This window comes from Podarcis raffonei, chromosome 1 (genome assembly GCF_027172205.1).
Source record: "Podarcis raffonei isolate rPodRaf1 chromosome 1, rPodRaf1.pri, whole genome shotgun sequence".
NCBI lineage: Eukaryota > Metazoa > Chordata > Lepidosauria > Squamata > Lacertidae > Podarcis > Podarcis raffonei.
This window is the reverse complement of record NC_070602.1, coordinates 117,295,158-117,311,491: the sequence shown is the minus strand read 5'-3', so window position 1 is coordinate 117,311,491 and position 16,334 is coordinate 117,295,158. Positions and strand designations below refer to the sequence as shown.

The 16,334-nt window shown below is 46.1% G+C and overlaps 1 protein-coding gene and 1 long non-coding RNA gene across 5 annotated transcripts in view; one reads left to right on the top strand and one right to left on the bottom strand.

The window, feature by feature from the left end:
• METAP1D (methionyl aminopeptidase type 1D, mitochondrial) overlaps positions 1-14,634 on the top strand; it is a 99,957-nt gene extending 85,323 nt beyond the window's left edge. For 3 of the 4 annotated variants that reach the window (XM_053359595.1, XM_053359580.1, XM_053359615.1), the window contains 4 exons: positions 7,885-7,982; positions 11,969-12,016; positions 13,337-13,415; positions 13,622-14,634. In XM_053359595.1, the coding sequence (XP_053215570.1) occupies positions 7,885-7,982; positions 11,969-12,016; positions 13,337-13,415; positions 13,622-13,700 (304 nt within the window). In that variant the 3' untranslated portion in view covers positions 13,701-14,634. The remainder of the gene's footprint in view (positions 1-7,884; positions 7,983-11,968; positions 12,017-13,336; positions 13,416-13,621) is intronic. The other variant, XM_053359585.1, reaches the window with a different exon arrangement.
• Positions 1-16,334, bottom strand: part of LOC128398494 (uncharacterized) — a 32,573-nt gene that overhangs the window by 11,378 nt on the left and 4,861 nt on the right. The window lies entirely within an intron of this gene.

The window sequence follows — 16,334 nt, the reverse complement described above, 5'->3', positions numbered from 1 at the left end:
GTAGCTCCTTGTGTACAGGACACACAGGCGCTGATGGGCTAACGGCAAATTCCATATAAATTTTACAACTTTTTTTAAAAAGCATTTTCATAGCGTTTTTAAAAATCTGTGTAGATCCAGCCTATACCAGTTTCCAACAACAGAATACAGCCCCACCTGTAAGTTCTTCATGCTAGCAGCTTAGCTTGTTAGCAGTCAGTAAGAAGCATTATTGGCATGTGGTACAATTATGTCTGCTCATTGTTTTGTGTTATTGTGAGCCACTTTGAGCTCAGTGTTGTTCAGAAAAGCAGAATACAAATACTAAGTCAAAACATATCAGCATTCTGTTACATCACAGACCTTCAGGCAGTAACAAGGCATAGAGCATCTTTGCAATGAAATAAAACCAGACTTCTGTCTTGCAGCCAATAGGGATATTTGTGTGGTTTTACCTCCAGTGTATGTTGACTTTGGGGGGTTTTTGGGGGGGGCAGATTTGTTAGGCCACAATATGTAGTGATTGGAAAACCACAACCTGCAGAAATCTGGTTTCTACCTAACTCTTAAAGGATACAGGATAAAGGATGATGTCTGAAGTATTTGCAGCCTTTCACCCCCCATGAAAACCCCTCTATATTTGGTAGCTATAAGGGAATCTGCCAAGAGGCAGAGGCGTTTGCATATTTGTGACATATTTGTCTGAACAGAGTGAGCGTAATGCTTCCTGTCGAGACAAATTGATTTTATTTATTAAAGATGCTGAAACAATTGTTGAGAGGGGCAGTGTAGAAAAGTAAACCCGAGCAGCAGCAACAAAAAGGTCCAACGTTTGAAGAGCATGTGTCCTCCAGAGCTGTTTTTCTGCTCCGAAAATCCAACAACACCCCCAAATTTAGTGCAGCCTTAGTCTACATTTTTGATCTAGAAACCCCATGCTTCATTTGCTCCCAGACATCTGCTTTCCACAGCTCCCTTTCCCCTTGTCTTCTACCCATGCACTCAGTATGAGGGTGTGGCTGATTTTGCTTTCTCTTTGACTTTCCTTTCTTCATATCTCCATTTCCCATTGTTTCTTTCACTCCACGCTTTCCTGACTACAGTGGTACCTCAGGTTAAGAACTGAATTCGTTCTGGAGGTCTGTTCTTAACCTGAAACTGTTCTTAACCTGAGGTATCACTTTAGCTAATGGGGCCTCCTGCTGCTGCTGCGCCACCGCTGCGCGATTTCTGTTCTCATCCTGAAGCAAAGTTCTTAACCTGAGGTACTGTTTCTGGGTTAGCAGAGTCTGTAACCTGAAGCACCACTGTATTTTGTGTCTCTTTCTCCAGTGCCCCTCTAACATTTCTGTCCCCCTCCCCTCTTCTCCCATTGGAAGCCTGCTCTGATCTTAAAATGTTGTGAGACTTTTTCAGATCTCCACCCCACAGTATCCTTTCCCCTCTGCCTTTCATGCTGTTGTCTCCGTCTCTTCGCTCAGCTTCTTGTTCATTGCCTACTTTGCACATGCCTACTCAGCCAGCTTGTCTCCGAGCTCCCAGCTTCCCTACTTCCTGAGATTTCTTCCCGCTTCTCACCCTGGCACACAAAACGTCTCCTCTCCCTGGGGCCAGTGTGCGGTTTAATCCCAGCCAAACTAGCAACCATCCCTTCCCTCATAGAAGCAGAACTGCAAACATGGACAGCTTTGCTCTCCCAGCATGTAGAAGGTTTGTAAACAATATTCCATGCTGTCACACCGGCTCAGCCAATCAGTATCAGAGGCTTCACTGGCAGAAACACAATGCAGTATGGATGTGCAATATACTGTATTGTTGTCACCTTTCACAATATTACATCCAATAGTATCAAATTTCTACTGTTCTGAATGGGCATTTCAGACATGCATTAGAAACTCTGCCCAAATGAATGGATTACACGTTTACATCCTTAGATGATCATCCACTGACTAGCCACTGACTAGCGATGATGATTAGAAGCCCATGCTTTAGCCAGCTGTTCTGCTTTGATTGATTTATATAGTGTATATTTCAGACTATATTTTGAATGAAAATACAGTTGGGGAATTTTTTAAAAATTACGTTTAAATTTTTATTTTAACAAAGTAATAAAAATGTGCACCCTACCCCCGAGACCATTCCATTATAACTATCCAACCTCCCAAAATTTCAACCCCTCTAGTGATGGTTTGACCCCTTTCCATTTTAACGGTACAAATTCTACAAATACCTTCCATATCTCCTCAAAATAATTTCTCCTGCATATTCCCCGTCTTGCCTTAATAGCACATGTCAATTTATCATTAATAGCTATATCCCACACCTCTTTATACAATTCTTCCATTCTATATTCATCTTGCCCCTTCCACTTCCTAGCTATCATAACTCGTGCAGCTGTCAATAAATTTGTCAGCAAGTCCTCCATAGCCTGCGAACCTTCCACCCCCGTTGTAAATCGATAACAATGCTACCTCTGTACTTTTGGTCAGCTTTGACCCAGTGATTTCTGTTATCTCCTTAAACACCCTTTGCCCCCCCAAAAATTGTACATATTTACACCCCCACCACATGTGAACATAAGTCCCCTCCTACATAGCACCGAATATTCCTTGTTTATTTGATTTAATCTTACTGGTGTTAAATCCCATATCCATACTAACTTACAGTAATTTTCTTTTATCCTTATAGACAACATTTTGTACGTTCATTTCTCTTACATTTTCCCTCAGCTTTGACTATTTACCTGCCCTGTTGTCTTTTTCCCCACACCTCTTTTAATTGATCCATTTCTACTAATATTTTATCAATTTCACTGGTTTCCCCTTTTATTACTATATTTTCTTCTTTGTCCATTGCTCCAGTTGTATACAGTTAAACAAAGTTATTTTACTTCCCGATAGAGTTCCTCTTATTTGTTCTTTGCTTCTCATTTTCTCCACTGATTCCTTTATTTTAAGTATTTTCTTCTCTTTCACTTCTTTTTCAATTTCCTTTTTAAAATTTACTGGGAAGGGGTGGGGTGGGGGGAAACTTCTGTTGCTGCTTTAGAGTAAAGCATGAAAAAGACAGTCTCCATTAGTGTCTCAAGATAAGCAGGAAGAAAAAGTCAGACAAACCCAAATAGAAAATTGATTAAATTATTTTGGCACCAGCAAGCACACACTTGGAGAAAAGCAGAGAGATATACAAAGGCTTAGTGCTTCATGGAGGGGGGGAATAATGAATCGCTTGTTCTTATCTCTTTTTTTCTGTTCATTTTTATGTGTTAAGTGAGAAAACTGTTAACTTCCTAGCTTCTCATTTCTACTGCTCTTTTCGGTGACTCTAGTGAAACAATTGCGTTTTTAAAAAAACACCTCTCAAATCCTAGTGAGATTTTTTTTGGGGGGGGGGAAGAAAAGAAAAATCTTTTAACTTCCATGTTCCTGCTTCTTTGTGTCATTACTTAACTCCCTGTGAGTATTTAGGAGATCCATAAAGACATTTGAGCTATCATACATTTGAGATCTATACTCTGCTGTGCTCCAGAATCAAACAAAATACTGTAATAGCTAAAGATTTTTTTTGTTGGTGTGGTAGGCAAGCAGTAGCTAATCTATAGGGCCTGTTCAAAAAAAAAATCCATTCAAGGTGTTATCTGTGAGCAACATTAAAAGTTATTGACCTAGTTCTTCACTCTCCCACTTTCCAGCTCTGGGGTGCCATTCACTGTAATGGCAGCGCTATTGTAGTGGCAGCACATTCTTGAGCAATGGGGCAAATGTGTGGGCAGATGCAACAAAAGCTCCATGTAAATAGACCCAGAGGAAGGAATCAAGTCCTCACCTTCATGGGCAGATAGGGCGATTTATTTGAAATCAAACTGGCAAGTATAGTCAACTTTTTTCAAAATAAAATAAATGTAGCTTCTTTAAATGCCTCGACCCTTGGGCTTCTGCTAAGCTCATAAACTGTGTGGAAATCAAAGTCCCTGTGTGAGAGACAGGGAAGGGGAAATCTCAAAGGGTGAGAGGCTAGGGAGAAGAGAGGGGCACCCCCAGGTGAGAGCAGGAAGGAGACCCCCTTTTCTGGGTGGGACAGAAGTTAAGATATGTTTGAGAGAGAGGATCCTGTATTTTTCTATCCTATCTTTTCTTTGTTCTTTTATTCTCTTATTTTTGTGTGTGTGTGACTAGCTTGTCTTATACTGTACTGTGAAAAGTGTTAATGAATATATACAATGGTACCTCGGTTTTCGGACATCTCCATTGACGAACATTTCAGAACACAGATACCGAAAACCCGGAAGTAAGTGCTTCCATTTTCGAACGCGCCTTGGAAGTTGAACGGTTCCGCTGAGGGTTTCTCAATTTTCTCAATTAAATTTGCAGACTGCCCTTTGCACCTTGGTTTTCGAATGTTTCAGAACTCAAATGGTCTTCCAGAACGAATTACGTTCGAAAATTGAGGTACCATGTGTGGGTGTTAGTTATCACATGCCCACTGCAAATAACACAGGATGATGGCTCTATTAAAAGAGGTAATTGCAACATTTCCACATCAAAAGTATATCTGTGGCAGAGTTTATGAATGCAGTCTCTCATGCCTTCCATATACACACTGACATACTACTGTACTCATTTCAAGAGTAAAAGGTAAAGATAAAGGACCCCTGGATGGTTATGTCCAGTCAAAAGCGACTAATGGGTGTGGCACTCATCTCGCTTTCAGGCTGAGGGAGTTGATGTTTGTCCACAGACAACTTTCCGGGTCATGTGGCCAGCATGACTAAACCGCTGCTGGCGCAACAGAACACCGTGACAGAAACCAGAGCACACGGAAACGCCGTTTTCCTTCCTGCCACAGTGCTACCTATTTATCTACTTGCACTGGCGTGCTTTTGAACTGCTAGGTTGGCAGAAGCTGGGACAGAGCAACGGGAGCGCACGGCGTCGTGCAGATTTGAACTGCCGACCTTCCGATCGGCAAGCCCAAGAGGCTCAGTGGTTTAGACCACAGCACCACCCACGTCTGTGTTGTAGGAAACTACACAGCCATTTATTGTCTCTATGGTAATGCAATGCATCTCTTAAGTGAGGCTTTTGTGGAGCGGGAATTGAAACAAGTGGGACCCTAGACTTTCATCCAATTCACTTTCATTCCATGCAATTCCCTTTTAAGTGGTGATGGTGGTGTTCTTAAATTCCAGGAAGAGTGCCTTAAGAGTCTTCTGATTGAAGACCTCTGTCTCTGTTCTGCAAAACATGTCAGCCATCTGCCTTGTATAAAAATAAGGAAATGTGAAAATATATTTCACACTGATTAGGCACTGCAGCCCATGGGTGGAGCTTCATGCTCCGGCACTGGGGGGGGCAGAGAGCAGGTGGGGGCGGGGCTGCTGCGCGTCCCAGGGGCAGGGTGCGCCGCCCAGAGGGGCATGCATCCTGTGTCGGAATCAAGCCTTAGTCAGAAGAATTTGCCACTCTCCAGGCACCCGGCTTGAGTTCCTTGTTGACCTCCCCGTCTGCGACTCCCGGCAAGATCAGGCGAGATCTCAATCGGCGATCCTCCTCTAACGTGAGAAGAACACACCATTCCTCCCCTGCCATCCCCAGGGAGGGGAGAGAGACAGACAGAAATGTATTTACATGCCTTTATTTCTGTCCTTCCAGCAGTACAGAGAAACGTGTCTGCACTCTCTTAACACCAACAGCAGAGAGAGAATAACTCCTCCCATGTACTTCCAGTACAGGTCAGGTGACACTCTGAGCTAACATCCGGTGCTCAGTGGTGTGAATAGACTGTTCCTTTGTTCCCACGGAACAGTCCCAAACATCAACATCCTGTTTGGCTTTCCAGCCACCTGGAGCTCGCTGCAGCATTGCTCCTTTTTCGTAACATCCTGGGGGCAGGGCATGCATCCTGGGGCGTGGCACCCAGCGTGGGCAGGGTAGCAACCGCGATGGCACCCTCCTGGGATTGCGCTGCTGGGGGCGGTGCACTCCCCCTGCACTCCTCTTCCTCCGCCAATGCTGCAGCCCAAACACTGAAATGAGGACAGCAGCGAACTCTGGAGAACCTTGAGTTTTACAGAACTATTTAAAAATCCTTTTTTTAAAAAAATAGCAAAATAGTCCTCTACCCCTTCCCTTAAAAACACAATATAATAGAGCAAGGAGTCAATTGGTTTGGCTTGAACTCTGAAATGAAGCACTCCTGTTAGGAGGTGAGAATGTACTGCAACATTTCATCTATGTTCTATAGCCAGATTAAATACCCTTTGACGCAGTATGTTTCACTTCCAAGAGCCATGCTTAGTTCAGATGCTTCTCTTGAACTAACGGCATTTGCCATTAGTTACTCCTTTTACTCCCAGCCTGTTATAATGGACAATACAAGTTCACCCAGGTACCCGGTATAAAAAATCCCTCAAACCACCCTCACTGAACCGGGTTTTTTTGTGGGTTGTAAACCACAGAGCCTAGGGCTTGCTGATCAGAAGGTCGGCAGTTCGAATCCCCGCGAGGGGGTGAGCTCCCGTTGCTCGGTCCCTGCTCCTGCCAACCTAGCAGTTCAAAAGCACGTCAAAGTGCAAGTAGATAAATAGGTACTGCTCCGGCGGGAAGGTAAACGGCGTTTCTGTGCGCTGCTCTGGTTCGCCAGAAGCAGCTTAGTCCTGCTGGCCACATGACCCGGAAGCTGTATGCCGGCTCCCTCGGTCAATGAAGCGAGATGAGCGCCACAACCCCACAGTTGGCCACGACTGGACCTAATGGTCAGGGGTCCCTTTACCTTTACCTTAGCTTGTATCTTAATGCTGTGGAAACTGAAGCTCGTTAGCAAATTGCCAGCCTGTGCAAATTTGTGTTCTACTCTGGGAAAATATTGACCTTTTCTATTAAAATATATATATATTAATTTACCGGTGTCAACTCCACATGTAAACTTGGCCGTTTAAAAGTGCTTGGGAATGCAACCTAAAGGTTTTGTCCACTCGGCAATTGTGGTGGCTGCATTGTTCTGTCCAAATGCATTAAAATGGCACCTGAGGGGAGAGGTGCTCAACCATGCCTATTTGCTGCGATGATGGCCTTCAGGGAAAGTAACAATTTGGTTTTTATTAATATCAGATGTACTCTTGGGAGTCGAAAGAGCTTGCTTGGGGAGGGGCAATGGCTTCATTTTAAGGCAGGCTCCTTTGTGTGCTGAAGGGGCACACATTAAGTCTCCAATTAAAAGGATCTCAACAGACCCTGGAGAGCTGGCTGCTGGGTGGAACTGATGCTACTGAGCTAGATGGAACCAATGGGCCGACATCGGGGGCTATCAGAATAGCATTTGTGCCCCCTCCCGATATGTGCCTGGATTTGTAGAAGAAATGATTTGGGGTTTGTCTTTCAGCTTGGCACAAATGCTCACACCAATCTGATGCTTGGTAGAACTTTAAAAAGCATTGCCTGCTTAGTTCCCCTATGCCCAGTCCCAAGATAAACATTACTTTGCTTTTAAAGGGTCGTCTGGTTTTTTAGTACCAGGCTTACCCTGTGAAAGGAAGATTCCTCTCTTGTCTTCCGAAGACCCAAAGCTCACCGCTGAAGTTACCCACCTTATTGTGTCTTCCTGGGGCAGAGAGCTTTTTATGGGAGGCCACAATCTTTTTAAAGACAGTGTTTGCTATTCCATAGGTAAGCACATGGGAAGCACATTGGAAATGTGACAGAATGGTTACATTTCTCAAAGAACGCCGTTTAACCCGCACTGAACTTGCAGCACTGAAATTTACTGAACCGGGGGAAGTCTCTAATGGGTTAATTGAAACAAGCATGAATACGTATCTGAAGAGATTTAATGTTTGATTCATTCTTTGAATTCTGGAGTGTGTTTTTCTTTCCTGTTAAATGCTTTCACTTTTGCTCTTCTTTAAAGCCATATAGCCCGTCAGAATGATTTACGAGTGTGCCCCTACTTCGTTGGGCATGGGATAGGATCTTACTTCCACGGTCACCCGGAAGTTTGGCATCATGGTAAGAAGGTTCCTCCATCATCGGTTCATGAGCCTTGCACTTGAGTGTTCACATGCAGGAGATGTGCTCCTCCTTTCCAGCTTAAAAAATAAGAAGGGGGGAAAATGCTAGTGGGAAATAGTCTTAAAATAGCCAGTGTGGTGATCTCCAAATGTTGTTGGACTACAACTCCCATCAGCCCCAATTAGCATGGCCAGTAGCCAGGAATGATGGATGTTGTAGTCCAACCACATTACCTAAGAGGAAAAGCTAAAGTCTGCACTCATCACGTCCGGCACAATTGCCACAAGCCTGCATGTATCAAAAGACACTGGGGATTGTTTGCAGGAGTGTTCTTGAGGAGTAGTCTAAGACCCTTGAGCCCTGCCTCTTTTATGCTGGGCCCTATATCTCTTATCCACTCCCTGCCCTTATTTGTATTCATGTTTATTTTGCATAAAGGGACTCCTAGCCTTGCTGCAAAGCTCAGCACTGGTGAGACCCCAGCCACCAGCCACCTGAATGTGCTCAGAGAGACCTGATCTTGCGTCGATATATATAAATTAGCATGTGCCCATTTTCATAATGGGTCTGTACCCTAAATATTTATCTTTTTAAATATCTAGCAGCACCCCTGGCTGAGCGAGACTGTTAAAATTACAACAACAACAACAACAACAACAACAACAACAACAACAACAACAACAACAACAAACAACAACAAAACATAAACCCCGCATGCATTACTGATCTCAACAGTTTCTGGAGTTGCATTTTGTTTGATGTTCTCCCTGTTAGGATATAGTTCCATTCCACCTTAAAAGGGTACAGGCATGACGTTTGTGTATCACATGCCTGTTTACTTCCAGCTCTCGCTGGGAACTTCCATTGCATGGAGCATGTGCATGTGATACACAAACGTCATGCCTGTACCCTTTTAAGGTGGAATGGAACTATATCCTAACACTCCCCACCTCCAAACAGACTCCAGTTCCCCTCAGCCACAGCCAACATAATCAGTAGCCAAGGATTATGGGAATTTTACTCCATAACATCTGATTTCAGAGTATGCCCCCTACTTGGTTGGTCATGGGATCAGAGCCGTCTTTCCCATTGGTGTTAGTGGTTCGTTGCGCCAGGGCCCCGGCCTCTCAGGGGCACCCTAGCGAGTTTCCCCTTTCCCTGCACGCCCGCCAGCTGTGCCCTGCCAACTATATGGCGGGCGGGCGGGCGGGCAGCTTCCCTCCCCAGCCTCTGCATCTGCTAAAGATGGCCCTGCTCTCGGTCGTTGTCCTCCTCCTGCGTGGGAGAGGCAGAGGACATTTTCCACCACCCCCTCCCTTGTTTTGGAGTTGCCAGGGGGGACGCCAGATATGCTTAAGATGGCCCTGCATGGGATAGGATCTTACTTCCACAGCCACCTGGATGTTTGACATCATGGTAAGAAGGCCCTTCCATTAGCTACCCCTGCTTTAGACTGAAGGGATATCTACTGTTGGGAGTTAGTTTGGTTGTGGGGAATGTTGCATGGTTCTTTTAAGATTTTGAAGTGTTGCAAGACCATAGGGCAGCGTGGTCAACATGCCTTCCAGATAATTGATTACAACTCTCATCAGCCTTAGCCAGCGTGACCAATGATTAGGAATTGAAGTCCAATAACATTGGGACTATCCCAAGTCTCACTACCTTCTGGAAAACGTGGGCTGAAGGATTTTCTTACGTATAAAGTCATCACGATCTTTGACTGCACTGAAACTGCTCGAGTCAGCTTTACCATTCCCATCTATCGTGCTAAACAGGCTGGTCTGGAGAGTTTGCAGAGACATGTTGAGTTCCCGGTGACCACAGCATCAAGGGAGGACTTTGCGATCACAGCTGAAACACACAGCTTTTGTGTTTCCCTTTGGAGGCTGTCCATTGTTTAACTGAAAGCTGTGGCAGGGTGACATTTCGAAGGCAGCGTATTTAGCCTCCATTTCTGCAGATAGGACTTGAGTGTTTTGGTTGCAAACAGGGAGCCTCTCCTGGAGTGCCATCTGAAGTGCTTTTGCTCTCCCTGATGCATCTTCTGAAATAAGCTGTTGCTTACAAAAGTTCGTGCCGCAACCAATCTATTGTTGGCATCTGTCTGCCTCAAGAGACAATGGAGTACGCCTCCAGGGGTGAAGTCAGACCACCGTGTTAGCGGCACCAAAGTGACCTCCCCTGAGCGCACACCTGGGCAGTGTGTATAGAGGTCCTGAGCTACCCAGAGAACTAGACTCCCCTCTCAGCATCACTGATGTGGTCCAAAGGAAAGCAGAGCAATAGGTTTGGCACCAGCTTGGCTGCAGGAGTTGCCAGAAGGAGGCATGCAAACCACCATCCAACTATCTTAGGGACTCCACTCTCAATTTGTGTAAGGTTTACTCTTTAGCCTTTTCTTCTCTGGAAAATATCTCACAAGGCAGGAGAGGTTTAGGATCAGAATGTTCCTTCTCCTAGGTGGGCTATCTTCCCAAGTGGATGAGCCCCATCTGCCCCTTACTTTCCTCTCCATCGCGTGCAGAAACTGCCTTCTTGGCCATTGGACCCACTATGGGCTAAGTTCACCCTTAACACTGGGCTCTCTGAAATTAGAGTGGAGCTTTGAGGATAATCTGAATTGAACCCTGCCCACTAATTGAGTATCATTTGACAAATAAGAGCCAGGATTTAGGGTCCAGGTGTGTCTGCCCTCCCCCCAAGTAGACTCCAGTTCCTGTAGCTATTGCCCTTAGAATCATAGAGTTGGAAGAGGCGCCTTGACTTTTTTAGCTGAACTGAGAAAGGACAACACAAGATTTTCCAAGGTACCGCTTGTGAGATTCTTACTGACGTTGGAGTAGTGGAAGAAGCAGATCAGAAGCTCCAACTTTTCTTTGATGCAGAGTGACACTCACTTCCTTTGTTGTGGTCTCCCCTCCAGATAGAATTGTGCTTTGTACAGCAGCAAAACCATGCCCAGGGCTCAGGGTTGTTAATAAAAGTCAACTCCTGGCAATCGCCCCAACCTCACCCTTTTGGTTACATAGGCACTTGGAAAGCAAAGAACTAGGACAGACGTGGGCAGGGGTGGGGGTTAGGAGGGGAACCCAGAATTCGACCCTCACAATCCCAAATTGATATCACACACAGAGAGAGAAACAGAAGGGAGGAGAAGACAATCCCATGTTCCAGCATTTTTACACATTGCTCCAAAGCAGGTCCTATCGCTTTACATACTTCCAGCTGAAGGTACTGAGGGAGAAACCAGGTGTTGGTACAATGAGAACCTACTCCAGGTGCATTTCGGATGCTGGACTTCAGATCCCATAATCCATGGCCATTGGGGCTGTGCTGGTGAGAGCTACAATATCTGGAGGGCTCCACGTTGGCTACCCCTGTTATTAGTGCCTCCTTATAATTCAGAAATGCTTCTGTTTGCGTTTGATTAAAGGGAAACAAAACTTAGTGGTTGGACAATGATTGCTTTTGATTTGATTTGATTTTTTAAAAAGAAAAATCAAAGTGTTTCTACACCTTCAGTTAAAAAAAATAATAATTCTGAAACATGGTGGGGTGGGGTGGGGTTAAGTTAAAAACTCACAGAGTTGCAAAGCAGCCTGAATTTATTTTCTTCCTGATCTCCTCTCTCCCCCCCCCCCCACCTCTTTCTGCATCACTGATATCCACCAGCTAACGGGGTTAACTCTGCCTTTGGTGACCAGGGTAAGAAACCTTATGTGACCAGGACTGCAACAACTGAAGGCTCAAATTGGGCTGCAATGTCTCAAAGTGGGAATAATTCGCTATATGGGCAGGATGGAGAGCGATTTGGACCTTTTTGAGGAATGGGTGAGGTGTGCTTCGTTTTCAGGCCACCAATACCTCAAATACTAAAAAGAAACTCTGCTCCCCAAAAAGGATTGCAGATATACTCTACTGAGGGCGGGCGCGCAATTTCCCCCTTGTAATTGAAACGCTTCTTTTTTTTCTCCACTCCACAGAGAACGAAAGCGATTTGTTAATGCAAGAGGGCATGGCGTTCACAATAGGTTAGTTGCGGTTTGTATCGAAAAGGGGAGCCACCTTCTATTCGGATTGACTCAAAATCGCCTGGTTTTTGTTTTGGTTTTGAAGGCATTCGGTGCGTTCCCCTGGCCCCGGTCTGCATAGCTTGCTTGTTGGTACTGGGTATATGGTTTTTTAATTCCACCTCTCCCCACCCTCCAGTTTTAGCCCCGATCCAGCCAGAGTGAGTTGCAACCAGTCACAACTGCTGTCGCACCCTCGGAGCCTCTTACTGTTACCCATGTGCGCGCATTAATCCTCGGAAGTAAAACGAAGTTTACGCAGCGCGTTGCTCCCCTGCCTGTATAGAACTGTAGAGTTAGAATGGGGTTCCACAGGATCATCCAACCCAACCCCCTGCGATGCAGGAATCTCAACTCCTTAAAGACCCTCCCAAGAAGGAGAGTTCACCACCACCTCCGGAGGGAGCCTCCCTTCCCTAGATGAGTGTTTACCCTCCCAACAGCCCTGCAGGGTTGGTCGTTTCGACGGAAGTGCGTGGAACAAATCAAGCGGGGAAGAGAGGAGGGGAAGAGATGGAAATTCCTCAGTCCATCAAAATGACAGGTGTAACCTGCGCTTTGGCAAGCCACGCGGTTTGAGGAGCTGGGTTTGCCGCAACAGCACAATCTAAAGTCGTCCCCCCCTCCCAAAAAATGCAATGTTAATCACCCTTCTTTCTCTCTCTCTGGGAACGATTATGCCCTTTATTGTAGACCCAGGAGCTGCTTCTCCCTCGTTTTGAGCTCTGCTGAGTTCTGAGTAGCCAGGCAGCAGACCTCGCCTTGGCGACTGAGCTTCATCCTAAATACCAATCATAGGGGCGAAGGGGGAAAAAATGTGTTCCGCGCTCACGGCGCGCCTAAATGGCGCGGCAATTAGAGGAAAATAAGAAAATTGTTGTTTTGCTGATTTAATGAACATTTTAAAGCCTGCTCTTAAAGGGGGGAAAAAAACAACAACTAATATTTCTATCCTATCTGCTGTTTGGAGGAGAGTGGCTGGCGCTTTGGCTGTTATGATCCATGGGGATCTTAATTAAAGCTTGATTAAAATGCCCTTCTTCGCACTTTAAAAACAGAAGACACCCAAGTTCAAGCCTGAAGGTTGCCACTTTCTCCTCCTTAGTTCAGGGGCTGCTTTCTTTGGTTTTATTTTTAGGCTGTTTCCAATGAGGTGGGGGACGGGGAACGCACAGTAAAAATAAAATATCGGGCATTTTGCCTGGGTCCGGAATAAATTTGGCTTGCAGGCCAGTGGACAAACTCTTACCTCGTTTCTGTTTTATTTTTGCTGCATGGCAGAACCAATCCTCATGGAAGGATCTTACGAATTTAAAATCCTAAAGGATAAATGGACCGCAGTATCCGTGGACAATAAAAGGTGCCTACTTTTCTTTTCTTAAAAAAAAAAGTTGTAGTTTGTTGTTTAGTTTTAAATCGGTTTTATCTCTCTCTGGCTAGGGGAAAGAGCGGAAGCTGCCTCCTTGAGTGGTTTTCTTTCGAAATTATATACCTCTCCGCCAGTAAATAAAGCTCGGTTACTCTTTGGCCCCTTGGCCACTTACTGCGTCTGCTTGTGTGTTTCAGATCGGCCCAGTTCGAGCACACCGTCGTTATTACTTCGAGAGGAGCAGAAATCCTGACCCAAGTAGCCGGGGAGAGCTAAGGCGCAGCTGGGCACGCGTGGCGAGGAAAACTCGCCCGGCAGAGCCTGGGAGGAGGAGGAGCGCGAAGAAAGCGCCCCAACTTGGAGGCGACTCCAGGGGACCCTCAAGAGGAGACGCTCCAACGCATCGGATTTATTTCTTGGATCAGGCCCAACGAGCTGGGTGGAATCTGGCGAGGCCAGAGGGAAAGTTGCCATGGGGAACGGTCCCCTAAAAGACAAGAAAGGAGGCGGGGGAAGAAGAAGAAGATTCTCATTTCTCTTCCAGCAGAGAGATGCGGGACAAAGACGCGGAGCGCAGCGCCTCAATTTCCCAAATGCAATTGAGCATCGCTCTCGTTTGCTCAAAGAGCCGAACTCTGCAGCAAGATTTTCCCCACCACCCTCCATATTTTTCTCGTTCTTAAATTAATTTAACTTCTTGGTACTGTAACGTCTCCTCCCGCTCCTTCACTCCCTTAGATTTGGCGCTTGGCAGCTGTGACATCTAAACACGTGTGTGTGTGTGTGTGTGTGTGTGTATCGCGTTTCTTCCAGGTTTAGAGTTCTCTTCTGCGTGTTTCCAGAGTTTGACGTATGTAGGGAGTGTGCACAGGCACTCTCCGCGGAGAAAAGGTGTAAAACCACTTTCCGAAAAGAACAACAGCAACAAAAATACAACAACTTTAAAACAAAACAAGCGCTTTTGTTCTTGTAGACGCGTTCTTGGTACAACAATCGCGTTTTGGGATTCTTTCGTTGCTTTCAAAAAACCGCTGTGACTTTTTAGAAACGATTTATAAAACGTTCACTGATTTTTTTTACCCCAAATATTGGAAAGCAGCTCTCTGCTTGCCTTATTGCGGGGAGGTGGGTGAGGTATAATAATCCTCCCTTTTCCTAGCTTTTAGGTGGGAAGCTGGTCTAGTAAACGTACCTTTCTTCCTCCTTTTCAGTTCTGCTTTTAGGAAGACATTGTGTTTTGCCTTCGTTTTGTGTGTGTGTGAATTTGCACAGGGCGGCCTTCTGCTCCCAGATGGGCAGCCTCACATGCTGGGAAGAGATTTGTTTATTTGTATTGGGTAGGTTGGCTGGAGAGGGGTGGGGAGGGGAGAATGGGGAGGGGGGAAGAGACTGTCCTCTGATCTGCCCGCCTCAGAATCAAATCTCCAGCTGCCCCCAAACCCCAAGCTGAGAGCCCAAAGGAGGAAGGAAGGGGTTTGATGATCTGCAATTAGGTGCTTCCTAATCACGCCGCCTGAATGCAGAAAAGGAAGCGTTTTGAGATTCAAATCGGGTTCCAAAAAAAAAAAGCGAGAGGAGGGTGCTTTGACGGCTGACACACACCCGCTTCGAGGATCAAGCGCTCCCCTGGACTGTCCTGGCTGGCAGCCCTCGGGAGATGAAAAGGGCTCTCTAAGAGAGGGCTCTCCCCCGGCACATATGCACACACGCGCCCTGCCCGGCCAGACTAGGGCGCACAGCAGCCTTTGCTGCCTGCCGGAGAGGTGCGGGCGACAGCTCCGCTGCCCTTTCAAAGGCGGCTGTGCGCGGCTGTGTGTGGTGGCCGCGGGGAGGCCGAGGACATTTCCGCTGTGGTTTTGTTTGGGTGTTTGCTGCTGCTGCCTGAGTCCTTGCAAAGTGACAGCTTTAATTTTTTTCCTTTTGCAGTGGGCTGGGGTTTTCGGGCAGCTTGCAACTCTTAGAGACGAGAGATAGAGAGAGAATTGGGTGTGGAACCTGGGCGAGGCATTTGCAAACAAAAAAAGAAGAGGAAATAACAAACCAACAACAACAGTAGCCCGCCAATCTGTCTGGGTTGCCCCAGCCACTCTGGGCGGCTTCCAACATCTATAAAAACATAATAAAACAGTAAACATTAAAAGGCTTCCCTATACAGGACTGTCTTTTCAGACCAAACACCACTTCTCACGACTCCTTAGATCGGAACTTCAAGGCCAAGTGGGACCTTCCTAGCTGTAAAAATATTAACTCGAGTTGATTTGCTGCCGCCAGACTAGACGAGCAAGCCTCCCGCTGCCCAACTCAGACGCGTGGTGAGCCTTGCGCCTCTCAGGCACTGCCTCTCAGCCTAAACTACCTCGCGGGGTTGTTGTGAGGTTACAGTTGGGGGAGGGGGAGATCCGCGTAGGCCACCTCCAGCTCCCTGGGGGAAAGGTGGGGTAAGAAATGAAATAAGAAGTAAACAAATGTAACCGCCAGGCTACGGTGGGATTGCGTCCCATCTGCGCGCCTCGGAGCGCAATCCTATACTGAACACGCTTACTCGAATAGAAACCCCTGGGAGTTCAATGGGGCTTCTTTGCCAGGGAAGTGGGTATAGGATTTCCCCCTAGCGCGCACAAAGGGGGCATCAGCCCCAAGGCGACTTAATTGGGAGTTATGGGTCTGATTTGGGGGCTGCTATGATCCTGTAAACAACTTTAAACAGACGGAAGTTTCGCTAAATCTAGTTGTGCCCAAAAGAAGTAAGCCCTCATGAGTTCTCAATGGGATATTATCAGCTAAATGCGTATAGGATTGCATGGTTTATGAAGTGAAAATGAAAGACCGATGTTTAAGGATAAGGATTGCTGTTTAATAGTTCTGTATTGGGTGGGGGAAAGGAGAGGAAACTCTTTTAAGTAACCCGAC